This window comes from Falco naumanni, chromosome 4 (assembly GCF_017639655.2).
Source record: "Falco naumanni isolate bFalNau1 chromosome 4, bFalNau1.pat, whole genome shotgun sequence".
NCBI lineage: Eukaryota > Metazoa > Chordata > Aves > Falconiformes > Falconidae > Falco > Falco naumanni.
In genome coordinates, this window is record NC_054057.1 from 92,890,252 (window position 1) to 92,917,113 (window position 26,862).

The 26,862-nt window shown below is 40.1% G+C and overlaps 1 protein-coding gene across 2 annotated transcripts in view; it reads left to right on the forward strand.

Annotated features, from left to right (window-relative positions):
* CNTN3 (contactin 3) overlaps nt 1-26,862 on the forward strand; it is a 109,271-nt gene that overhangs the window by 76,452 nt on the left and 5,957 nt on the right. Inside the window, exons 7-18 of one of the 2 annotated variants that reach the window (XM_040592903.1) lie at nt 871-1,007; nt 3,257-3,386; nt 4,614-4,764; nt 14,787-14,914; nt 16,317-16,492; nt 20,279-20,396; nt 21,465-21,623; nt 21,723-21,872; nt 22,623-22,693; nt 23,524-23,758; nt 23,918-24,033; nt 24,637-24,823. In XM_040592903.1, the coding sequence (XP_040448837.1) occupies nt 871-1,007; nt 3,257-3,386; nt 4,614-4,764; nt 14,787-14,914; nt 16,317-16,492; nt 20,279-20,396; nt 21,465-21,623; nt 21,723-21,872; nt 22,623-22,693; nt 23,524-23,758; nt 23,918-24,033; nt 24,637-24,823 (1,758 nt within the window). The remainder of the gene's footprint in view (nt 1-870; nt 1,008-3,256; nt 3,387-4,613; nt 4,765-14,786; nt 14,915-16,316; nt 16,493-20,278; nt 20,397-21,464; nt 21,624-21,722; nt 21,873-22,622; nt 22,694-23,523; nt 23,759-23,917; nt 24,034-24,636; nt 24,824-26,862) is intronic. The other variant, XM_040592904.1, reaches the window with a different exon arrangement.

Here is a 26,862-nt window from a genome sequence, read left to right on the forward strand (position 1 = left end):
AGAAATAGCATATATTGAGTTTATAAACTTTCTAGTCAATTGAATAAATTCAAAGAGAATTCATACAAATTTGCTATAAAACAGTGTTGTGCTGTTCTGTGAAATAGCACTAAAGGAATAAACTACTGCTGTCTTTCATGCAGCGATGTTTATTTGCCAAGTGAAGGGGTTTTTAGCCTATGAAATCTGTAACAGATGTTTTAAACTATCTTTACAGTTTTAATGTATTTTAGGTAAATGTGGAGGATGTATGGTATTAATACATCAAAATTTTGTTTAAAAATCAGCAAATTTGTACAATTTTCTTAAGGCCATATTCTGGTTTGCATCACCCAATGTTGTGCTAAGACTAATGCTTTTCAGAAACAGTCTCATATATCCATGTATTCATCCAGTTAAGTACTGACTAGCATTAGAAAACAATTTGAATGGTATTTAGAACTAAGGCTGACATACCATTACGGGTTTTTTAGGACTTAAAGGATCCTCTTCAGCATTAATTTGATGATTTAGTTGTATCAATTATTTAATTTCAATATCACCACTAATTTCTTTATCTTACATTTACCTCAATTTCAAAGTTGTGTTGTTTAATCATTAGTGATTTTAATACTGCTTTCACTAGCTCAGCTTTAGTGATCTGTAATCTCAGTTTTGTTTTGGTTTACTGCTTGTAATAAGAATGTCTAAAATGAACAGTGAGTTAATTTGTTTCATTAGCTGACTCGCTGCAGAACCAGTGAGAACCTCTGTTGGCTCAGACCAGCCTACACAGAAAACTGTTAAGTGCTGTGCAGATTAACCCTTTGATTCTCATATGGAACAATAACTTCTTGGGGACTTTGTTGTTGATGTGTGTTTCATCTGCAGCAAAACCTCACTGGATCCAGACGATAAAAGATACCGAAGTTGCTGTAGAGGACACTTTATACTGGGATTGCAGAGCAAGTGGGAAGCCCAAACCATCATACAGGTGGCTGAAGAATGGAGACCAGCTGTCAATAGAGGTAATGTTCTGTTTTGAAAACATGATGCTATGTAAAATCAACAATACTTCATATGAGAATTCCCAAAAGTCCATGTAATTAGTCAAAAGAAATATTTGAAACTGGTTTTCATGCATTTGTCAGGAGCATCCAGATGGAAACTTCAAAAGCTGCAACACCAGAAACACAAAACCAAATTATGTTGTACAGAAATATCCCAGCTAAAAGCAGATTCAAAAGTAACAATAGAACCATAGAAGTAGGTATGTAAGGAAAGACTGGAGAAGGAAGTTTAAAGTTATATGTTAAGAACCATAAATTAGGGATAGAGGACTTAAATGATTTTGTTGTACTTGCTATTAGCATTTTATTAAATGTAGTAAGAAAACATATTCAAACTTCTCAACAAAAAAAAAGACAAAAATTCTAAAAGCTCATAGGGTCACCATTACTTGATGCAAAGAGTGAAATGCAAACAGCAGTGTAACATAGGTATTTGCTTTAATACAGTTGTTAAATTGAATTAATGTAAAGTAATATATTTGGTGACAGGGAAAAGAGGTTGTACTTAGAAGGTGAGATACTTGGTCTCCCAGATTAGAAACACAGAAGTGTTCTGATGCCCACATTGATTTTTAAACCTCACTGCTTCATTGAGAAAACCACCCAGTTTGGGTTATCAGGAATATAAACTATGAGCACTAGTCCATCGCAGGAAGGCATCTTGCCCTTGGCCAGTGCTCTGTGCTCAGTCTTAGCACTCACAGTTGAAGAAGGAGCGACTGCTCAAGTAAATTCAGTGGATGGCCATGAAAAATTATCTAAGTACTGAAAAACATTTTTTATCCTTCAGAGTGTTATAGTTACATGCTCACTAAAAGGAATGGTAGTGTGTTGTGGACAGGTTAAATGAGGGAGTACAAAAATCTCATCTCAGTGATTTCAGGGCATTGTTACTGCATCATACAAAGTCACTGAGTTAATGTGCTTTCTTACCTCGTTAAGTACAGAAGTATCTTCTCTCATTCAGTCTTGCTATTTCTTCACTTCTGAGTATTGGTGGCCAGCCTTACAGCATGGTGTCAGTGCATAAGCATGACTTACTCTGGAGGTATTTAAGGATTGTAAACTATAGGACTAAGTCTTTACAAGCCAGCACTGAGGAGACCTCACAAAAAGAGTTCTCTGTGTATAGCAGTCAGTTGTCTTTAGCTCCTTGACTGCAGTAATCCTTCTTCGTTCTGGGTCTCCTTGATGAAAATCTACTGGGCTTATTCTGCTTAGGTCCCCTTGTTCATGAACAAATCTTTTGTAAGGAAGAGTAAGAAGAGAAGCCTGGGATGCTAGAGAGAGGATCGAGAGATGGAGACACTTCCTCTTTGTGATTTTGTCCTCTAAGTGGCAGAGCCTGTTGCACTAAACTGGGAAGGGGACCTGTCAAAGAAGGAGCTGAGCTGGGCTGTCCTGCTGCCCATAGATAGCTGGAGTCACCTTGCAGTGGGGCCAGCGCTAAGTACGTGCCTGCAGGGAAAGGCAGGGAGTGAGTACCATTGCATTAGGCCTGGTAAGCCATGTCTCAATTAAAAAAAAAAAATTAATCAGAAAATGGTTTTGAGCAAATAGTTTGTTCTTTTGTCCATTATTGTTTCTCTGGTTTTCCCCAAAAGAGAAGATCCTTTGGTTTTGCCTTTGTCACTGGTTCCTTTTCTCATCAGTTTCTGCCACTCCATCCTTAGTCACTACTTATGGCAATTCATATAGCTTTCTAAGAATAAGCAAGCTGAGAAGATCCCTATACTTTAGTAGCTTTGTCGGCTTTGAGGCACTTACATAGGTGTCTTCCCTCTAACGACTGTTGGAATGTTTCCTACGTAGTGTTACAGAGAGCTCACTAACAAATAGCACGTGTAAATCGTATGAAATGCCAGTGCCATCTGTATAGTTTGGATGCTCAGGTCTGTCATGAGGAGCCTAGTATGATTTTGTCCACATTTCTGGGGAAATGCAAAGGTATTTGAGATTGCAAAGCTCTGTGAAATGAGCAGGTTTGAAGAACTGATTTCATACACTGTGTTGCCAGGTCTCTCTATTTGGTCGCTGTTGCCATACCATGATGCAGTCGTGTCATTTATTTTAGAACAGCTTTCATGCTTATGCTGTTTCATTTACCCCATTTATTGTATTTATGCTGTCCTATTTATATTTCGTACTTATTTTAAAAATTTCACAGTAAATGTATCATCAATAAAGATATTTTTCTTAATATTCAGGGAAGGATCCAAATTGAAAATGGTGCACTTACAATATCAAATCTAAATCTGACAGATTCTGGCAGATACCAATGCATAGCTGAAAATAAACATGGTGTCATCTATTCAAGTGCAGAGCTCAGGGTTGTAGGTAAGATTTTCTTTTTTTCACTAAAACACAAACTTCATGCTCCCTCTCCACACCTCCTCCACCTGTCTCATATTCCACCCGGTCATGATCTCAAGTTTAGCCCACTCAGATGCTATCAGTGAAATAAACATTTTTGTCGACTTAGTATCTTTATTTGCAGTGCCGAGGAGTTGACTCATCTGCTTCCAGAGGATTTGCAGTCCAATCATTCATTGCTTTAAAACAGAACACAGCTAAATTATTCATTAGGGGAAGAGCAGAGATGGGGGCTTGGACTCGGGCCCGAAGATTGAAATGGCTCACGTGGTGCGGAGGCAGCACTGGCTCCGCACATCACTCAGCTGCACTCACCTTCTGCACAGCAGCTCCAGTGCTCCCCGGGGAGCCCTGCCACTTAAAAGCAATAGGCAGCTCTTGTATGCAGCCTTTCTTGATCAAGGGGACATGGGGTTGTCATTCAGTCATTCAAATGGCATGTGCTTGAGTGTAAAATAGTGGCAACCGTTTGTCTGAGGGAAATGCTGCACTTGTGACTGCCTTATGCACTCATTTGCTTGTGCAATTTCCACCTCCAGCGCAGGCTGATTGCAAAACTAAGCCTGGAAGTGCAGTGTGATTTGGGACAGGAGTTACTTTCTGTTGCTGAGGTTACAGTCCATCAGCAGACTGCTCCTTCAGCCTTGGTCTCCTGAATTGCCTTCTGAAGTTTGCTGTTGGTATAGGTAGAAGCCATGTTCCTTTTCTTAACTATGAGTTAATGAAAACTATACCCACTCGGAATGAGCTGCGCTGTAATTTTATGTCATCTAACATATTCGATCTGACATGCATTCTCACACAAAACTAGAAGCCAAGCAGTTCCTTAAGTTTTTATGAGACTGCTGGTGTTGACTGCCCTCCCTGGACTTAAACAAATCATGCACACTCACACTCAGCAAAGCGTAAAGTCAGGCATGTGCTTACTGCTCCTGGGGTTCACTGAGTTTCAGCTCAGGTGAAGTCAGTGTGATCTGTGCACGCTTCGTTAGGTGACGTACTCTGCACAGCTGAGACCTTTGTGCTAGTGTAAGGAGAGAAATGCCCATTTGTCCAGTAGACCTGTTTGAACTAACTAATCCATGTTTTTAATTATGTTTGGAATCTGAGAAGTGTTGTCTAAGTGCTAAATAGTATCATTAACATAATTAAAGGTGCTTTATTTCACTATTACTCTCCCCTCTCTTTTAGCTTCTGCTCCAGATTTTTCCAAGAATCCAATGAAGAAACTGACCCAGGTACAAATAGGCAGCACAGTTGATTTTGAATGCAAACCCAAAGCTTCCCCTAAGGCCAGATGCTCCTGGAAGAAGGGAGGTGAGCAGCTACAGGAAAATGAAAGGTATTGAGTTACATTGGTTTATTTGCTTTGATCATACATAAAGCTTCTTTATGTCTTTTTATGCAATAGTGTCATCTGTAGATCCAAATAGTTGTGAAGTCTTTCTGAAGTCTGTCTAGCTGGGGGGGTGGTTTGATGGCTTTTGAATTGTCGTCGTATCTGAGCACTGAGAGTGCATGTATATTGCTTTCTTTAAGTTCAAGGGCTAGATTTTATTTTCAGCTTAATGCAGAGTTTGGTCTGAGTTAGGCAACCAGGTACTGACAGAAAACTGGAAAGGCAAAGCCTATAAAACAATACTAAAGTTAGCCTTCACTAAAATACTCTGAAAATTCTGGCAAGGAGGCAGGTGAGGAATATTACAGCCATGGTGATAATGTGGCTGGGAGGGGAGGGGGGAAAGAAAAAGAAAGTTAGTAATTGGGAGGTCCAGAACTGCAGATGAAAACAGGAAAAGAAAATGAAAATACACTTTCTGGTTCTTTTCAAGGAACCACGAACTTTATCTACCAATGGTAACATATGTCACCACTGCTTTGCTGTTTACGTGATAGTGAATGTGTTTTGGTGTTAGTAATTCTCAGTGGAGAATTTGTGATTCACCTATATCCCAAGCTATTGATTTCTGCCAACGCATAAGTGTTTTTTTCCAGCAGCAACCATTAAAGCATTATTGAATTAGTCATAAGGTAAAATTGCACAAGTCTGCTGATTAAACTGTATAATCAAACTATACAGAAGTGTACCTCTCCGTGCTCTGAGCAGCCATCTCTCCAGCATTGGGGATTACTGCCTTTGCAAGCTTTCGGGTTTACATTTCAATATTAGCATAGGCTGAGAGTTTCAGGTAGTGAACTGGGACAGGAAGAAAACTCCTTGGATGAAAGGTGTAATTAAGATAGTTACATATCTGATTTAGCATGAAACTAAGCAGTTTGATACTTGGGACATTCCAGCTGCACCACTTCAGCAGTTTGTACAAGCTGTAAAAATTCAGAGGAGCAGAATAACTGTTTGGGAGTTTAGTCTGCCCTGAGGCCAGCCTTTCTGCAGCGAGTTGCTGGAGAATCTTTGCTAGACACAGGAACAGCCACAGAAAGCCACAGGGTTTCCCTGGGAGCAGTGAGGACAGGATGACTGTGAGTGTGCCTCTTGCAATGCTCTGGTACACCCTGTACTTAGCAGGATAATTCAGGAGCAGTGGTAGCACCTAAGTGTGCAAAAATCCAGACATGAGACTGGGGAAGGTGAATACTTTGTTTTTGAAGGATTGCCATGGCAGCCTGTTGTGATTTCGTAAATGTATCCCTACTCCTGTAGGACTTCGTGTTAGGTTGTAAAAAGCTTCACTTACCATCGGGAAGCTATTTCTGAACCAGGTGAAATTCTTCTAGTTCACTTCCTGTAAAACATGATGTCATGGGGTGGTTTTTTTTGAAACTTCTAAATGCAGAAGACGGTAGGAGATAGATCAGAACTTTTGGAGGCTGCAGCTGGGACCGTTGTGTGCTCCATCGTAAGGTTAGAGCTCTCCCCTTGTACCCAAAAAGGTTTGGGCACTTGCTGTCATCTTGATCTGTGCAGCCTTGGCTCTTTTCTTTTCAGGGACCACAATAGTTTTCACGTGTTCTCATGTTCAGTGTTGTCAATGTGCCAGTCTGGCAGGCGATTTGGTATCTATCGTTCTGGAGCTTGACACGGTACCACGGACTCGCTAGCTGGCTGCATTCCTACAAGCCAGCAAGCAAAAAGCTCCTTCAAAATAACACTAGTTGGTTTTTCTTCCTATGTGAAGCCTCCCATCATCTTACAACAATATAATACCATATTGATAAGTCAGTCTGTAACAAAGGGCCACAATGATCTCTAAAACTGATGTGAAACCTGTTGCTTTTTACTGATTCTCAGTTGTCCTTACACGCTTTTGTAAAGCGTGTGCATAAATGCAGAGCACCTGATTCTCTCCATTTAGGAAAAATCCTAATTTTTGTCCCCACACCTTTTCCATAAGAAGGCAGGCAGGACGAATGGTATCCTTCCCATTCCTGCCTGTCTCGTCTCTTATTGGAGCTGCCTATCCTCAGCCTTCAGCTAACGTATAGGTTCAGACTGTGGTAGCCAAAGCTGCCAGGCGTGCCTGGACCTTGCAAGGCTCCACACATGTCCAGGGGAAGAGCTTTTCAGCCACAGCTTGTCCCTTGCTTTGTGAGCTTTCTGTCTGGACGGGCATCGGATCTGGTTTTAGTGGTTGCTTTGGATCGCCCTGCAAAGCAGTACCTACCGATTGTGTTTGTGGTGATAGTGCCAGGCTAAAGAAAGTAATTTCAGTTTCTGAAAATGTATTGAGCATACACGATGCTGCCTGTTTAGATTTACGAACATAAATTACGGCTTTTAGTTCAGCAAAGTGCAGGTATTTCCAAAATACGGCCCAGGTCTCTCCTAGTGTATTTTTGACAGCACGCTGAACATGGCTTACAGGAGAAAAGTAGTAACAACCCAATAATCCTGAATTAATCTAAATGAAGTACAGTCACCTTCAGAGAAAGGCAGAAATGCAACTCTTTGCAGAAGGCAGTGGACTTCATTACCGCCTTCTATGAATAATTGCAATTCATGAATTTCTTGCAGTTCTACAATTCTTGCAATTCAGGAAAGGGTTTCCAATTAGCAGTGCATTTTTCAGCCGTTAACGACCTTTCTAATGGTGAAGTCTGTTGGGGAGGGTGTCTTTTTTTAATTGCAGGAAAAGGGAGGAACTGGTTCCTAAAAGGGGTAATGCTGGCCACAGGGGTCCAGCATGCAGTTTACCTAGGAGAGGTAGGGGAGGCAGAATGAGCTTAATTACATTTGAGGCTCAGACGTACAGCAGGGTTCAGGCTCGCAGAGCACTCCTCAGGAGAGACAAGGGTGTGAGAACGGGGACAGAGACGGAGACTCCCCTCTCTTAATTTCCATGTGCTTGTAAAGAGCAAGCAGGGTCTTCACACAGTGCAGCACGTCAGCTCCTGCAAGGGAGCAGCTCTTGCACTGCATCCCACTGGAGCACCTCTGGCTGTGAGAGAGCTGGGGTTGCTCAGCCTGGAGAAGAGGTCTCCAGAGAGACTTTATAGCACCTCCCAGTACCTAAAGGGGGCACAAGAAGGCTGGAGAGGGACTTTGTAAAAAGGCAGATAGTGACAGGACAAGGGGGAATGGCTTTAAACTGAAAGAGGGTGGACTTAGATTAGGGACTAGGAAGAAATTCTTTATCGGGGGGGGTGGCACAGGTAGCCCCGAGAAGCTGTGAGTGCCCCATCCCTGGAGGTGTTCAAGGCCAGGTTGGACGGGGCTTGGAGCAGCCTGGGCTGGTGGAAGGTGTCCCTGCCCAGGGCAGGGGGGTGGAACTGGAGGATCTTGCAGGTCCCTTCCAACCCACACCATTCTAGGACTTTGTGTATAGTTTCCCAAATTCATTTGTCCTTAAATAATTAAAACCATATTATTGTTGGGTTTGGTAGGTGTGCTTGTGGCGTAATGGAGTCATGCAGCGTTGTTTGAGAACGGCAGCACTGCAGTGTTTTGTTTGTCGTGTAAACATACACAGCTGTGATAGCGTGTTCTCTTCTGAGGATGTGCCAGCCCGTTCCTCCAGCACTCCGGTGGAGGCACCATGGTTAGACCATGGTAGTTTGGGCTGTACCTGAGCTGGGAAGGCTTTCTGTCATAAGAAGACTTCAGTTTTTTTGGAGGTACTGACCACGTTACTTTAGTAAAGCCTGAAAGAGTTTCATTTTGATGGCACTGTTGCTTGTACTCTTAATTTATTTTTAAATGGTGCTACATTTTCAGTATGTGGAAGATTTGGATAATGACTCAGTAAATTTTAATTAAATGAGCTGAATATGATATGTCTTGTGGAGGGAAGAAAATATAATTCAAAATGGATTCATGAGCTCTGGGCTGAGAAATTGCTCAACGTTGTATAGTTTTGCTTCTTGTTAGTTTTGCAAAATATGTGGGGTTTTAATTTTTTTATTTTAAGAATATCTTGAATAAAGAGAGCTAGACAGTAGACAGCACTGGAATGCAGAGAGAAGTGAAAGCGTAGGATTCACTGCAGAACGTGCGGAAGTAAAGACAGAAAATGGGAATTAAATTAATGGGTGCTGAAGGAAGAAATTCTTCCCACCAGAATGCAGTTTTGGACCTTTGAAATAAATAATTTTGGGTGACGTAGCGAGAATAATAATCAAGAATTAGCAAGAATTCTTGGGTCTTTAATGACTGCCAGATCAGGTACTGAGGGTATCTGATTGTGGCATGGGTCAGTTTTCACCCCATATGATGTTTATAGTGCGCACCACCACACTGGGAGCAAGCAGCTTGTGCTTACTCAGGCTGTTCTTTGCCAACCATCTCATATTATAAGGCTTTTAAAAAATTTCACTAAAGTATATTTTGTCTGCAGTCATTAAGCCACAACTAGGTTTTGTTTATTCAAAATTAATCTGCAGCAGCTTTTGCTGATAGCAGACCATAGCCCCCAGGGTCTCCAGGTAGAGAGCACAGAGGGTGCGAACCATAGTTGCCTTCCTGTACGTTCTTCTGTGTTGAGGAGCTGGCCTAGGCCACCTCTGTCTCCACGTGGATGAACTTTTGGTTTTATCTTCCAGAAAAGGAAGATTAGATGTTTAACCAAGGTTACATGCAGTTAATGCTAGTTTAACTCATCAAAAACAGAAGACATACTAAAATATGCTGCAACGTAGATAACCCCTTTAAAGATTTCATTGAACGTTTTATGTATGTATATGATTTTTAATTGATATATAGCACTAGACAGTTGCTGCTTGTTGGCTGTAGTGGGTCCTGTGCTTCTGGCTCAAATGCCTGCCTGGAAACAGTTTAATACAAAGGATTTTGAGCTCATGCGGAGCAGCATTTCACCTGTAAACAAATCTGCTTTTATTTACCAAGACTAGAAAAAGATGAAAAGATGCTGCAAACTTTACCTTCCCTAAAAGTAATTTCAGTGCAATTCTCTTAAAAACCCTCCAGTTTAGCATCTTTAATTGGGGCAAAGTGATGTCAAATCAAGGGGGAAAGAAAAGAGGAGAAGTATTTCCTGATAAAACGTTCCATGATTCTTAGAAGTATCAGTAACTAGTTTTATCTTTGCTCCAGTTTGAAGTAAGTATTTTTATTTCATTTTGCATTACGGTTTGAAATGCTGTGATGTGGAAAGGAATGCATTTACTTACCAGTACTTCAGTAGAAGTTGGGTTGTTGTTTTTTTTTTTTCTCCTGGCTTTCTTGTTAATTAATCTGGTTTGATTTAGTTGGAATTTGATTGATATATAAAAAGGCAGTTTTGACCTACTTTTCCACTGTTGCTTTGCACAGAAGTGTTATGAACTGGAAAGCAGCGTGTTTGTGTTTATTATCATACCAATGAGGATCTAAAAGGGTTGGCTTTTGTGCTGAATAATCCGACAAATAAAAAAGGCAGTGATTATTTAGTTTGATTATGTCTGTTATTTTAGTAATAAAGCATTGTTACAGAAATATGAACAAATTTGCATTCATTAACACTTTCATTAATGACACCAAGTTTCAAGTGGCAGCCTTGTGGTCTTGGGTCCTGAGGCTTATTTGTCCGTTCATTGTGTATGTGGTTGCACAGCACCAACAATTCAGTTTAACAGGAATTTGGTGAGTAAGGTAATAGTATATAAATCTACAGATAATACTGTCCCAGTTCTGTAAGGAAGTAGGTATGGGGACAGTAAATGCAGAATAGCTTGAATAGTCTTACATTACAGATACTGAACTTGGCAGATCTTGGACTGGCATCCTGGAGCACCACTTGCCCTCTAGTCCCAAATAATGTTTGTCTCAATATCTGTAAATGTGAAAATTTGTTGCAGTTTGTAACAGTAGTAATTATAATTTATCAGTATGAGAAGTACATGCGCTCATTTCACAGTTGGATTTCTCCATGGTCACTTATGACTAAGGTAACTAATACCAAATCATAATGTCATGAATAAAACCTGGCATACTGGGCAGAATGAATGGAAACTATAGTGGCAAATATATCTGCAAGATCTGTAATGGCAAATACATGATGCCAGTTTGGGTGGGAGAGGAAGACTCTCCATAGATTTACCAGCATCGTAAAGTCTCTTAAGTCAGGACCCCTAAAGTCCTGAAGTTGGTTAATCCTCTACCCCATTCTGTTGACCTCAGCCAAAGAGCCATGGGCATGAGTTAAGACGTTCGGCTGTTGTAGGTTGGTTTAGTCATCCATTTGACTGCTGGAAATAAAAGGTGGGTTGTTTTTTTCCTCAGGAGTTAGCGAGAAATGATGATTTTGTCAATGAGGTTTCGACGGGTCCTATATCAATCTCTAGTTGTGCAAATGAATACATGCCAAAGCATTGCTCCACCAGTTATCTCTGCTTTACAGGGCTAAAAGTTTGTGCCATTTGCCAGTGCGTCAAAAGTGTGCAGACTGTTGAAAATGGAAATCACTTTGAAAATTGCTGGCCTTCAGCAAAATGTATTGGAAAAACACTGGTAGATAAAGGGTACGCCAAAGGATGTGTTGGGGGTTTTTTTGTTAGAGATTTAGATTGCTTACTGGCAGCGGGCCAGCTGTAGTACATTTGTTTTATCACAGTGTGAGAATATCTAATAATTTTAAGTATACTAAAAGCTTCAATTTGTCTAATGTTTTACCATTTCAGGGTAGAGCTATTTATGGGTTTAGTATTTTCATAGGCTCTGCGTTGCATTTACTGTTTTGTAATTGAAAAAGTAAAGCGTTTCTCTTTTTAATTTACCAGTAAAGATTTTATTTTGACAATAATTTTTTTTTAGACTCAGTTTGTTGGTTTTGGTTTTTTTTAATTCTGGGAAAAAAAACTTCATTCTTAATTATATCTTGGTTTTAATAAGCCTATTGCTTGATTATTTTAGGCAAGCTAGACTTCCAGATAGCTCAGAGCACTGTAAATGTGATTTGTTTTAATTAAACAATAGACATTTTCTGGTTTATACCCTGATCCTACTTTTTCCTTTGTTTGATCTCAGGCTTTGTCAACACTGTTGAGTTTTTAGTTGGTTTTGCATTTTTTCTACCAGAAAGTGCTTTAAAGCAGATGATACAATACAAACCTTTGCAAAATACACAGATAGCTAGAAAATCCAACAACTCAATAGCTTGCTTGCAACCATAATTGATATGTTTTAACACCTTTTATTGATGTCATTATAATTACCTATAAAATGTATTAATCATGTCTGTAACACATTTAAAATATCTTTAAATCATACGGTAAGATTTAATTGCTTATACTTGCTCCACCTAATATAAAAGTGCAGCCAAGTATTTGGAATTTTCCAAAACAAGTTAATAAGCCTCAGGGAGGTCAGCTCTACTGACATTGATGAAGCACATCCTCCTTATGAGTATGCTTCAAACATCACCATGTTGGCTTAGGTACCTCAGTATTCTTTGGAAGATTCCAGAGATGGTTACTTCCAAATGTAAACTGATTAAACTGTCAATCTATTTATAACTTTTTCTCCCCAAATAAGGTGCTTTTGTCTGTCATTCTAACAGGGTGACTCGTTATCTGTTGTAATTTGCATCTGTTCATTTCATTATGGTGTCCTCTTTGCCCAAAGAAAAAGTATCTCAGCTACAGCACTGAGTGTTGCAACACCTTTTTGTAAGGACAAAGAAAATGCAATTCAAAATAATTAAGAAACTAGAAGTTGTGCTTGTTTCTTGAGTACGCTTCATTGTAAAGAGCAGTGCGGTTGTGGAAGGAATCTAGTGCCTCCAGACATTTAAAATGCAGTCTCCGCGTGGCCTTGAGGATTAGGTGAACTTGCTTTTAAGGGGAAGGAGCAGCATAACCTCAGAGCCATTGCAGAGTCCCACCGCCACAGTCTGCGGTTAGTGCACGTGGTTTTGGAGCATCAGAGGAGTTAAGGGTAAAGGACAAGATCAGTGAACACATCAAACTCCAGTCGCGTTCTGCTGCCCTGATTTACCAGCTTAATTATTCACAGATTCAGCTGATTATTTTTTTTTAAAAAATACCATTGTAACACTGTATTATTTATAATATAAATCACTATAAGTAATTAATGACAGTGCAGTTGACTGACGCATATACCTTTTAGGAGCCAACTTTTTTTTTTCAGCATTGTGATTGAATCGAAGGCGGTGTGTTCCCCAGGTGCTTTTGCCCTGCCTGCCTTCAATCCTAGAGGTCTCCACAGGCTTGTCCTGCAGCCAGCGCTGCACTCGAGCTCGCATTGTCCTTCATCAGCTATGGTAGTGTGTGGGGAACGTCACATGGAGAAGTGGTCACGCTGAGCTGTTGTTACAATGTGTGAATGCCAGAAGAAGAAGGAACCTGTTTGTTTTTTTAAGTGAGCATCCTGCTTGCTTCGTGCCTGGGAGAAGTTCTGGGAAGAGAGGCAGTGATCCCAGTCCCACCTGACCACAGCAGGCTTCCCCATCTCCTTTTTGTAATGTGTATTCAGCGGTACAGAACTGAATCTCAGTTGGGACAAATGATGGAGATCCGTTGATGCTAATTTGCCTCAAGGATGTTGAAGAGAGCAGCAGGGGTGCGTATTTAATTAAATTTGTGCTGAATAATGAAGCAGGTTAATAATTAAGTACATGCAAGTGAGAAGACCAAATTCTCGTGACTCTTCTGAGAAAGGGAAGATAGCAATGTTAAGTTTCATGAGATTTGCTGCCTTCTCAGCTGATACTTGCTGTCAGAACTGTGTAAGACTCCAACTAATATGGTTAGAGGTTTGCCTGGAGTGTTAATGTTGTTTGCTGTTCTGTTGATTCTGTGTAGCTAGATGAGGGTGTTTGAGGCATTGCTAAAATACCTTCTCGGTAAGGTGCCTAGGGAACCGACAGAACAGCCTTGCTGCGATTCCTTTGGTGCCTTTGAAATAGATCGATGGGATCTGAGAGAGAAGCTCTGCAGTTCTTTTGACATAGGTGTATCAGGAAATGTTTACTATTTTGTTAATTATTCTGACTTCCTTATATATGTTAGTTATATAGCTGCTCGAGGTTATCTGAGGAAGACTTGGTAGAAGGCCCTGCATATAAGGGTGTGACAGGTGGGAGGACTAGAAACAGGGAAGGAGGGAGTCAAATTAGCCTTACCTTTACATCCCTCCAGTGCTTTTGTCTAGGATGTCATCTCTGCTGTTGGGATGCTGGTGCTCTTCTGTCTGTATCAGTACTGCAGGTCTTCCGTCCACGGCTTTCACAAGCATCTTTCTGGTTTGTTCCATGCTGCCTGTCCGTTAGGCGTGACTCTCACTAGTGGAGTTTGTGTGAAGTGGAGGGAATTTTCTTTCCTTCAGGTCCTTCCATAAAGCATGCCTCTGCCACGTCTGCAGGCCACCTGCTCAGCATAGGTGATAAACTGAGACAGAAGTCTGCAACAGTGGGAAGTCACAGTTTGCTTTCTAAACAAGTACTGGGGTTATACTTGTGTGGGCTGAATCCTGCTCCAGAGAGTCAGTTGTGCAAGTGAACTCTCGACTTCACCACAGGCAGTGGTAGGCTTGTGTCTGCGAATCCTGAAAAGTGCCAAATGCAGATTGTTGATGAAAATTCATATTGCATCATCCTAATAATGACATACAGCTATTTCAGAGTTACCGTGCAAGACTGCATGAGGTAAGCAACATAATACAGTTGAAAACTATTCTAATTTCAATTGGTGCAGCTGAAAAAGATGGAGTTAACATGGGATTTCTCTGTCACACACACAAAATACGTATCTTAAACATTGGTTCTACTGGTATCCAAAATGGTGAGTGATACACAGATGGGTTCAAATTTGTTGCATATTTTCAGTGTATGGCCGCAAAATTTTCAGACAGTGCGTTGGTGCAGTTTGATATATTACGGTAACAGTATGAGTATTAAAGCATTTTGTCTACAATGCTGCAACTTGTAAAATCAAAAATTTATGTTTTGTTAGAGTCATGTTATTAAAGGATGGAGGACTAAGAATAGCCAATGTGACTAAAGCTGATGCTGGAAGCTACACGTGCCTGGCAACAAACCAGTTTGGAACAGCCAGCGGCTCAACAAACTTAATAGTTACAGGTAGGTGCGCTGGAACGGCGGATCAGCTGTGGGGTGGTGTAAACTGAATTTCAAACTCTGCAACAGAGGTCTGCCGTGATGTGGGAGTCCGAGTTTGCTTATTGAAAAAATATTTAACGTGGTAGAAAGTAAAGCGTGTGAGAAGTTACATAGTTCACAACATATAAAGATAAAAGTGTATTTGTTATAAATCTATTGAGACTAAAGAGACTGAGGGATTTTGTCTTTGACAAAGAAATTTCTTAGATGTGAGGGAGTTCTGTCTACTTTCCTCCCTTCTCTCACTTACCTAAATACTAAATAGTGCAATTATGCATTTGAGTTCAGGGTGGTTTTTTGTTAATTTCTTGAGGAAAATAACCCATGGCAATCAAAATATTTCAAGTAGTTGTATATTCCAGTCCAAAATCTGTTTAGCCCTAAGGAACTGTGTGCTGTTTGCTTATGGAAAAAGATGTGGTAGAAACTTCAGCTGCAGGAGTGTGCAGGGACTCCGTGGTCAGTAAAATACAGTCTTTCAGAAGCGAGCTGCATGCATAATGGTTGTTGAGGGGCTTGTGCCCCCTCCTAGAAGTCATCTATTACTACTTGCTATCCAAGACACTGGATTAAAAGGACCAGTAGACTGTGAAGTTTTATCTGAAGAACATCTTCTTTCATGATACTTTTTTTTAAAGATTGGACTATATGAAAGATTTTCCAAACTCAGAGTTATCTAATATCCTACTGCATTACATATCCTGTATATCTCAGAGATCCAAACAGAATTATTTTTTTCAGTGAATTAACAGCTTCACATTTTCCGTCTGTGCTTCTAAATGATTCATGTCCCTTTATTTCCAAATAACAGAATTATATACAAAGGATTTCTAGAATTATTTTAAATTTACAGTATCTGGAGTACTTGAAATTTTTCTCCTTTAATGTGATTCTGGAATAACAAGCAGCTGTTCTTAATGACGTTATTTATGTTCCATATGATATATGGACCCAAATATCCAATGTGGATTTCCTCTAGTTTCCAGATTTTATTAGCTCCTTCTCTGACTCCTAATCTTCCAGTGGCCTGCCTCAGAACATGAGTGTTATTGCTGAGACCCATACACACTTTTTAATGGTAATTTCATTGCTGTGGGTTGCAGTGCATTTAGCTTTGTAAAGTATATTGGCCTGTACACAGCAGGTTAAAATTTCTCTTTCCAGTGTTGAGTAGCTCCTGCTGGTAAATGTGCAAGAGGACACGATGCTCCAACGAGAGGGGTCGAGCAGCAGCATTTACAGTCCAGATGCATAATTTGAAGTGACTGTCATTAATCAGATTTGAAGAACGTGGTAGAATATTAGTAGCAAGCAAAGCTCAGCAATACAGAAATCCAATAACTGATATTTCTGCTCTCAACAGAGCCAACAAGGATTACTTTGGCACCTTCCAACATGGATGTCACGGTGGGAGAAAGTGTCGTCTTGCCGTGCCAGGTTCAGCATGATCCTATCCTGGACATCAGCTTCACCTGGTATTTCAATGGAACACTCACTGATTTCAAGAAGGATGCTTCTCATTTTGAGAAGGTTGGAGGGGTAAGTTGCAAACACCTTCTCTTTGCCTTATAGATACAGACAGGATTACTTGTTTCTTTCTTCAACGTGGTAAAACATAGGATGCTGCTTCTCTTTTGGGCCTGTAGAATTTTCTTTACGTTGGAGGGAAATCATTCATTGAGGTAGCTACCTGCCCGTAGCTCCTTGTTCAGACACCTTGTATTTTAGACCTGAAGTATTTTAAGTTCTGTTTCTGCATCTGGCCGCATGTGATTTTCCCCAAGATCACATGAAACACAGCAATGACAGATTAACGAACTTGACGCAGACCTTGTGAGCTTCAGCCTAAAGCTGAACAAAACCACCACATCTTTCCTTATTTTTCCTGCACTTGCATCTCTAGTGTATCCCTCAACGTTCTGCCTGAGCATCCTTGGGTGAGAAGCTGTTTTATCTCATTAAATAGTTCCGATGCAGGATGCAGAAATACTGCCAGGTTGGAAGAGGGGGCAGGCATGGTGACATTAATGGTTTTTACAGTATAACCTAATCAAAATGTGAAAAATAAAGCATTAAGACAGATGAAGGAAGTATCAAGAGAATTAAATCATTTACAGCCAAAGGTCTTACTACAGTGCGGGCCGTGGCCAAGTGATAACAAAAGCAGCAGCTGAGCGTCGGCATGGAGCTGGCCATTATAAGCCTTCATAAAGTTTCCTTTCACATATTCTTGCCTGGTCTCCTGCTCTAGAGCGATAGCTGTGGGTTAGACACTACTACCTGTGAAACTGAAATTTCAGCACCTAACTTTCTTCTTTTGGCCTGTAAAAGCTCAAAAGATTTAGCATTTAATCAGTAGGCACCGAACACACAGAGCATTCTGCAGTTTGCAATTGATTAAATATAAGTGCATGTGGAGATTATGAGATTTCCTTGTAGGAGCCATGAGATATTCATATATCATGTACATTCTCACAGAAATGTTTTGAGAATTACAAACTGCCCATCTGTCATGCTGTAATGGGAATGCTCCGATTTCATAGCCTGTTACCTTCCAGTATTGCTACATGGACTTTATTTATTTAGTCATATTTCCCCCCAGCTGTACTTTGGCTGTATATACAAATACATACAAATAATATTAGAAAGGAAAGGTTAAAAACATACCAAAACCTGAAACTGACAGTTTTACTGGTTCAATTAAGGCTTCATAAACTGATTGGAAAATGCAGCATTTTTTCTCACTAAAAATTCCAGCTTTTTGCTAAAACAAACACAGGCATGATTACAAATCAAAGCCTTGTCTAGGAGTCTTATTTATTTTTTTCTTTGAGGAAAAAACATTAACAAGCAGTTGTTCACAAAAAATTCTCAGTCGGTGCTGAAGAAAAATCCAGGGTGAATATTGCGTAACTTGGAACTCTGAATCTAGAACATTTTCCTGTGAAATTTATCATAAGGGACAGAATTAGGGGGTTTTATGGAATATAGACATTTAGGGTTTGGGGTTTTTTAAACTCTTAATTGCGTAAAGAGGGATTGTGAAGCTTGTTAGCAGAAAACTTCATAGGTTGCCAAGAGATGCATGAAAATATTTTATGCACTTGTATCGCATTAAGGTCAGTGGAGTAATTTCATCTGGAGTTACGTGCGGGTCATGGCACGTAAATAAGCATAAATACGCTCTAAGCCTTCCAGTAGTTGCAGTGTGTATTTGTCAAACGAAAATATCTGTGCAAAAATAACTTCAGCTTTCTTGGTCGTAAACATGGCAAAAGGAAAATAATGTTTCACTGGATAGATTTCTGTGTAGTGATGTCTTGGAAGTTCCTGTCATGCATGCCTGAGGTCTCCAACGTGTGGTAGTTAGTGGGAATGTTATGGGATCACCACCTGGTCTTCCAGATGGTTAGAAAAATACAGGATGTAACACTGTGTTACTGCTCCATATTTTTTTTATTTTTTTGCTTTTTTTGTGTGATTTATACAAAGAGTATGGCAAACCAAGCAGATTCCAAAATTTTGAACAGACTGTCTCTAAACTGTTCGGGGTGTCACCTTGTAGAGCCCAGCAACGGCTGAGGTTGTTAGGAAAAGCAATTTCAGCAGCTGTTCGTACTGCGTGGCCTGCCCTTTATTTTATTCTGTGTAGTGTGGAGAAAGGACGGTGATCTTACTGTCACCTGGACTTGTCCATGCTGACAAAGATTTAATCTGACAAGGCGAGAATGTGGATGCTTCTGATGGTCTGTGGAGCCATGGGAGGTGAGGGTGCCCTCCTACACTGGAGCTTTTTGCTGCTGCAGGTTTCTGTGTTTTCCCTAGTACTCTGGGATTCTTCCCCAGATACCCACAAATAATTTAAATCCAGTGTTGATATTTTGGTGGATTTCATTTCAAGTAAAATTCTGTTTGACAGTCCCCTTTGTCGAGATGTTTTAAATTTAGTTTGCTAAAACAAGTTTTGTTTAGAACATGATTTGCTTGTGAGCATGCATTGCTGTTGTCGGTCATTGCCTGAATATCCTACTTTCAATCATGTAGGTTGAGTTTTAGATTGTCTTCAACTCAACTTTTAATGTCCTGTAGGCAATCAGCACTGAATTGTCCTGCAAATGCTTACATCTGTGCTCTCACAGAAGAGTAGGCATTGTGTTTTACACACAGGGATGGGAATCAGGCAGAATTGTTTTCAGCTTGTGTTGAACAAAGAAGCAGGACATTGTAATGCTGAAATAATGGGTGTGACTGTGAAACAAAGAAAAATAATGGAACTGTTGGAAAGGTTGGTAATTTTTTTTTCCTAAGACTAAAATAAACTCCAGAATCATCTCTTCCCCTTTCTCCCAAACTGCTGCACACCCAAGAATTAGTCATGTGGCCAGAGTAGCTGAAAATACCCGCAAAATAGTGTTCGGTCCTCAAATGGAATGCTGCTGCTTCAGATATTTTTTTTTAAATAAAAACTTTTAAAAATGGAAATCTGACAAACATTTTTCACCTCAAAAATATGATGTGAACAGGGTTAAAGCCATAATTCAGCTGACACGAAGAGAATTTTTCAAGTGTTGCTGGCTACCAAAGGTTTAGTATCAAGTTCTCTACTCAGTAATGTAGAAAACAAATAGTATACAGGAGCCCTAAGGTGATAACGAAGTTCGAGTTATCACTCAAGTTTTAGGTATGTTTCCCTTGATCCAGGTGGTCAACTACTTGCTATGATGTTAGCAAGACCAGTGGGGAAATAAAATGACCAAAGATTAGATACTCAGTGAAGAACAAAGAATAGAACATAGACTTGTAAAATGGGGAGTTTAGCAGAAATGTACAACCTTGCAATAACCTGCAGAATAGACCAAATCCAGCTTCGTCATTTAGACATTTGTCCTCCTTAAAACCCTGCGATAACTAGACTTACAAATTTTGTCTAGAAGTCGAATTGGTTAATGGCCATAGAAAGCTGGGTTTTTTTCTTCCTTAGGGCTTTGAGACAAATGGTTGGTCACAGGGCGTGGACTTTCTCCATGGTTCCTAATAGCAGTCAGGAGGTATGTTCCCAGTACGAGCTAACCATGTTGCAGTTCCTTCTCCTGTAGAAGAGGGACACTACCTCGTGTTTATTAGGAAAATGCTTACAGACAATTACTATGGAGCAGCTGATGGGTAATAACTTGCTACCCTGCAGGCTGTCTGCCAATGCAATTTTTGAGCCACTTTTTATCTCCCAACAGTTTTGGGTGATTTCTTTTCCATTTAAAAATACAATCTTGATAGTAAATTACAAGGTGGTACATTTATGTTAATAAGAACTTCATATTTCAACAGAGTGCATCAGGAGATTTAATGATCAGAAACATCCAGCTGAAACATAGTGGAAAATATGTTTGTATGGTGAAGACAGAAGTGGATAGCGTAGCATCTGCAGCGGACCTTATCGTACGAGGTAAATTTCAGCTTCAGTTACCATGAATCATATTTTCTAACTTTTTTATATTGTAGATGACAGAAACAACTGATGTTGTAGATTACAAAACCAATTTGTTATTGCAGTATGTGGTGAATGACTGTGACTTGAATTATGTCATTCTGCCTTGCAGTTAGGGAGAATTACAGCTCAGTTTTTGGATGAAGCCTAATTTTTCCCAGAGGAATTAAGAGCTGGGGGATATAATATTGACTGCACATCTTTTCTCACTGACAGTCTTTCAAGTCACTGATGAGAGGGAACTCTGAACTGGCAGTTGTGAGCGAGTCAGAGCCTAGGAGAGGCTTTGTCCTAGGGACATGCTGGAAGTTTAAAGCATGTAAGGCAGGCTTACTCCTTTTAATTCGAAGCAGGGATGCTCACAGTTAAGCCAGAACTGCAGCTCTCTTTGCTGGTGATACAGCTACATTTATATCGAGAGAAAAGCTTTCATTTAAGAAAGCATGTGATGTGAGCAACACTCATTCAATGTATTTTAAAATACGCCAGATACTTTATAATTGTCAATGTAATGTTACTAATTTCACCCCCCTTTGCTGGTGCAGATGAGATGAAGCCCAGCATTTTTGCCAGGTGCCCAGGACCAGGATTTTCCAACACGCAACAGCAAGCTCGCCTGACTGAGTTGCTGTTCAGATGTTGTGCTGAAAAATTGCTACAGTGCATTGTACAGTAAAACAGCTGTAGGTAACAAATTGGCAGGCTAGTGAGATGTGTTAGTAGATTAAAGAGGACATTGACGACTAAAGTAAAAGGCATTGGAAAGATAGAGGATCATGCTGAATAAAAATTTCTTGGAAAAAAAAAACAAAACCCTGTCTGTGCTGCAGTTCAGAGTATTTCAGAATCAGATTATCAGAGTTAAGTTTAGTGAATGTAAAACAGTAATTACAAGTGTTCTTATTCCAGGCTGAATTGTTTCCTTCCTCCCACAGCGCTGATAAAATGGGAATCCATACTGCTATGTTAGTGGTTTCCAGAGCACTGGCTTTACAAAACACAGTGTATTTTTCAATCTGATTCTAGGCTCACCTGGGCCCCCTGAACATGTGAAAGTGGATGAAATAACCGATACCACAGCTCAGATCTCCTGGCAAGAAGGCACGGATAATCACAGCCCAGTAACCACTTACACCATACAAGCAAGAACACCTTTTTCAGTTGGCTGGCAGCGAGTTACAACAGGTAAACCACAATTCTTGGTACAGACTCTGTTGAAACGTTTTTGGCCAGGGACACCATGTTCTAAGTTTCCTTTTTTTTTTTCCCCTTTATTTCTAATAGTTCCAGATGTGATTGATGGAAAAACATTCACAACCACAGTAGTGGATTTAAATCCTTGGGTTGAATATGAATTTCGTGTAGTTGCCAGTAACAAAATAGGAGGTGGAGAACCTAGTTTACCCTCAGAAAAAGTAAGAACTGAAGAGGCAGGTTAGTGGGTTCTTCTATTTGTTTTTAATTCAAGAATCTTGAACCGAAAAAGGAGCGTTCTTATCCTTGGCTCTTTGCAAACAAGCTTGGAATTGCCATTGAATGTAAAAGCTTATAACTAGTCTGTTTACGATTTTTCTGCTTAGCCGTGGGACAGTTTGTATTGCTTCTGTGCTGTTCAGCAATGCATAACATCTAAATATGTTTAAACTGTATTTAGTATGCCAGAGCCTGTCAGTTCAGGCAGTGCTGCAAAGTCTGAAGGTATTAACGGATGGAAAGAAGTTAATTTTGACAGGGTGTTTTCATTCCTAGCGTTTGATCCGTGTACACCTTCCGTGTAACAAGCATGTGGCTCAGAACGCATCGGTTAAAACCCCAGGAGTTTATTTGGAGTAAGGCCATTGCCCACTACATCTGCATAAGTTAACCCTATTAAAAAACTGAAGCATGCTTCCCATTTTTAGAAGTTCATAGGCAGTAGCATACACGTCGTAGGCTGCGAGCTAGTGAGGTTCTTGAAGCGCTCAGAAAAACCTCAGCCTGCCCCAATGATGGAAAGCAGCAAGGTGACCGCAGGACAGGGCTGGGGCTTTGCAGGACTGCCCACCCTGCCTCGAAAGCATGTACCTTGATTTGCAAAAGCAATATGAATGCAGCCAGGTCAGCTTCGGAGCATGAGGTTAAGATTAGGTGATGTCATCTCTTGTATCTTCACGGTGTAGACAGCTCTACATTTCCTTTTCACAGTTCCCGAAATTCCCCCATCTGAAGTCAGTGGGGGAGGAGGCAGCAGGTCTGAACTGGTCATAACATGGGATGTAAGTTTTCTGGCAGTTTTCTTCACAGAATGATCATTTTCATTCAAACGCATAAAAGATGAATTTCCCTGGCTCCAGCAGCTTCTCATCTAGGATGTCTGTGTGCTTGGTCACATGCTGTCACGTGAGCTGTGCATGTTTGCCTTCCCTTTCATGTGTCGCTGTGCTAGATGGCAATCAGTGGGCAGTGCAGTTAGTTGGTCTGAGATTATTTCTGCATTCGAACAAATGTTAACGCTAAAAGGGGGCAGGAGGGCGGGGGAGGGGGTATCACTTAAAGGTTGAGCTGAAGAATTATGCTTTTCAGTGCAAATTTGCAGTTCTTGCTTTCCTATCATTAACTCTGGATGCATGTGCTAGCCAAAAGAAACAATCAGATAATGCATTATATATCCCCTTTTTAATGAGGTAAAAAATGTTAATGTTCTATTGACTACTCTGTGTGGTTATCTAATGGTAATCACATCAGAGGAAGGTGTAAGCCACTGCACAAAGGCAGTATTGTGCTCTATAATTTTATAATTAGATTTTATGAACCGTGGATTGTGAAATCAAAAAAAAAAGTATTTACTGAAGTATCTTAAAACAGTATACTTAGCGGAAAACAAGGAATATATCTGAAAGTTGTTCTTTTCTTGAAGTGCAAACCTTAAAGTAGATTCAAAGGAACACACTTTGTTCTGCTGTGCCAGAGTTAATTTGCTGATGGAAAGATCCCAAGTACAGTACCAGAATAGTGTACATTAGGCTGTCAGTACCTCCTCCCTGCAAAACGTGTCCAGTGCTGCATGTAGCATCACGGACTTTGTCGTCTGCTGCTTTTCTCACAGCCCATCCCTGAAGAATTACAAAACGGAGAAGGATTCGGCTATGTTGTTGCTTTCCGCCCCTTTGGCACCACAACATGGATACAGACTGTGGTGACCTCTCCTGACACACCAAGATACGTCTTCAGGAATGAAAGCATCTTGCCCTTTTCACCATATGAAGTCAAAGTTGGTGTCTATAACAATAAAGGAGAAGGGCCATTTAGTTCAGTAACCACAGTTTTTTCAGCTGAAGAAGGTATGTGATTGAGCTACCTCCAGATAGTTAACATGAGATGTTTCATCAGAGAATGTTGCAACACCTATTAGGAAGGAGATCGCTGTGAATGTGGACATGCTTATCTCCACAGTCGGCAGTGCTGCTGATCATCTCTCATTTATTGCTTTCTGAATACAGAGCCTAGCATAGCACCCTCCGGTGTGTCTGCGACAAGTCTGTCATCCTCGGTCATTGAGGTCTCCTGGATGGCCATTCCATGGAAGATGAGTAGTGGAAGGTTACTGGGCTACGAGGTAAGCTCATTTAAAATACGCTGCCATTTGTAAAGGGCCATGAGCCAGAAGGATCATGCAGGCTGCAGGACAGCAGCGTGGAATTACCACGTATCTTGCTTTTTTTCTGCCCCACCTACACCCAGAAGAAGAATATTATCTTCTAAGCTTCTCTGAAAACAAAGAGCACAGAATGAAATTGTGGTTTGCTTCCTGTGCTGATAGTCATGTGTCTGTCTGACAGTATTTTCAAACTGACATTTTCTCAGAATTACATTTACTTCCAAAGAAACTATTTTATAAGGTACATTTGTCTGAGTTTAACTTCTTTACTTTTTACGTGAAGTAATGGTTTTCCTCTTGTCATTTTTTAATTCAAGCAAGATCTAGTATTTCAGTTTCCTTTTTCCTACAATCACATTAAAAAGAGCAGCAAGCCTGAAAAGCAGATGGGTAAGAATTATTTATTATTTTTAACACAGTAAACATATTTTTGAAACTTTAACGTATTTCTACCTTTTTCAGCTGAGGGAAAAACTGCACTTCAAGGAGTCAGATGCAGTGCCTTGGGTGAACAGTCCTTTTCATGCAAGATTTTAAATGGTTGTGGTTTATATTTACTAGGTTAGGTACTGGAACAACGGTGAAAAAGAAGAATCTTCAAACAGAGTAAAAGCTGCAGGGAATGAGACATCAGTAAGAATAACAGGTTTGAAGAGCAACTTGGCATACTACACAGCTGTCCGTGCTTACAACAGTGCTGGAGCAGGTCCCTTCAGTGCCACAGTAAATGCTACCACGAAAAAGACACGTAAGTATCTTGAATTTAAAGTGGGGAGAGACATAATGGTCTGTTAGCACTTGCAGGGAAGTGAAAACTAGGCGTGTTACTGGGAATCGCAGTATGCATGAGTGACCCAGATTTTCCTACAGGACTGGAGGAGTGAGTTACACAGGTACACTGAGTGCAGGTCTGCCCTTCCTACCCTCTGCTGCCTCAGTAAAACACAGCTATGCCGGTGCAGCTGAAGATAGGTATCTAATTTCTGCACAAAACCTTTATTATTCTTCTAGTGACAGGAAGAACTTCAGAAGAAAAATTTCTGTTATTTGGAAGGAAAAAAACAGAGACTTGTTGAGTATTTTCAGGGTTTTATAACGTATTTGTAAGTTCTGTAGAGCATGGCTTTTGAAGTGCAGTGATCCTCATACAGTTCATGCAAAACAATCCTTCATGTCCATTGTTTTCTCTTGAAAAAATTGCACAAGAGGCCACTTTACTATTAAGGAGAAATTAAGCTGGATAACAGATTGTCAAAGGCCACGCTAATTTTTCTACTAACAGAAATATTTTTAGTGTGCTCTTGCATTGTAACACAACTCAGAACCGGGGTCATCAGTCTTGAAGTATTTCTTTCACACTTGCAAGAATGTACAATTAAATCTGTCTGAAAGGTCAGATTCCCTGGCATAGTTGATAACATCCTTTACCAAAAGCAGTCACATCATCAATATTACAAAATAAGCTAGTTTATCAGAAATGATTGTATGCAAAAATTAGTGTCACCATCACTGACTGAACCAACTCGGATAAAATTTGCTGGAGTTCAGCTACTTGGATGCATAGTTGCCATGCATCAACTGCTCTGAAGTAACTCCCTGTCTGTAACCTGTACCTGACGTGATAAATAGTTTTCTCTAATTAACCATCTTTGCGACTACTGGCTGCTGACTAGAGCTTGTGGCAGCCTGGCCAGCTCAGTGATTTTTCAGTCCTGTTCTAGTGACCACTTGCCTTTGGGATGTGAGTGAGAACTGGGCAAGGACCTCATCCCACTGATTTGAACCGGATCTGCATCAGAGCCTTAGTCAGGATCACTGCTATTTCAAATAACTATAAAAAGAAAAATTAAATGCATTATGTCCATGTGTCTTGCTGGTGAATAAAGAGAGCAAAAACACTGCAGTACAGCATAAAGTCAATCTGAAGGATTTTGCGAACTACTAGTTGAATTGACCAAGACACATAATTCTCTGTACTGCTGCAATAGAAACTGATTTTTCATTCAAATGTGTAAATTTTAATCAAACCCTATTTCTACCTTAGCTCAAATATTTTTGATTGGTGTGTCTTTTCACTGCAAAGGATTTCTGCGCACATCGCATTTACATTCACCCACATGACCTACAAGAGACTTCTTAGTAACTACTAGCTGTAACAAGAAATACAAATACTTAAGTTCAGTTGGCAGTATATTTCAAGACTGAAAATTATTTGCCTTTGACTATTAAAGTATCTTTGGCTTTATATTTTAAACTATTCATGTTCATAGACCAAAATAACAAGTGTAATTTTGTTTTATAAAATACTGCTATATAAAATGGCGAATAACTGGGGAAGTTATATAAGTTTAATAAGGCAAGTTGTTACAATTATTTCATATCTTGAACGTCTTAAAATACAACCAAATGTCCTGTCCATTGGTTCTAATTCAGAGAAGTACCAGTATGTCTCTGCGAAATCAGTGTAGCTCTTTGCACACTTAGCACTGGACACGTGCTTATGTGATGTGGCGGTTCAGGATCTGACCTATTACAAATCAAGTTTTGCAGTTCTGAACATGGAAGATGACTGGAGGTTTTGGTATCTGAAGTGATTTGGAGCTGAATCACTTCTATAACTCAACTGATAGATAAAGGCTTACAGTTTTTGTATATAATTACGCCTTTTTTTAGATGTCATATTAATATTTTGTGGATTTAAAAGAATGACTCATTTCTTTTGAAATTTAGCTTTAATATCTCAGTGTGAAAACTATTCATGTATGCTGTAATACTTAATTCTCAGGA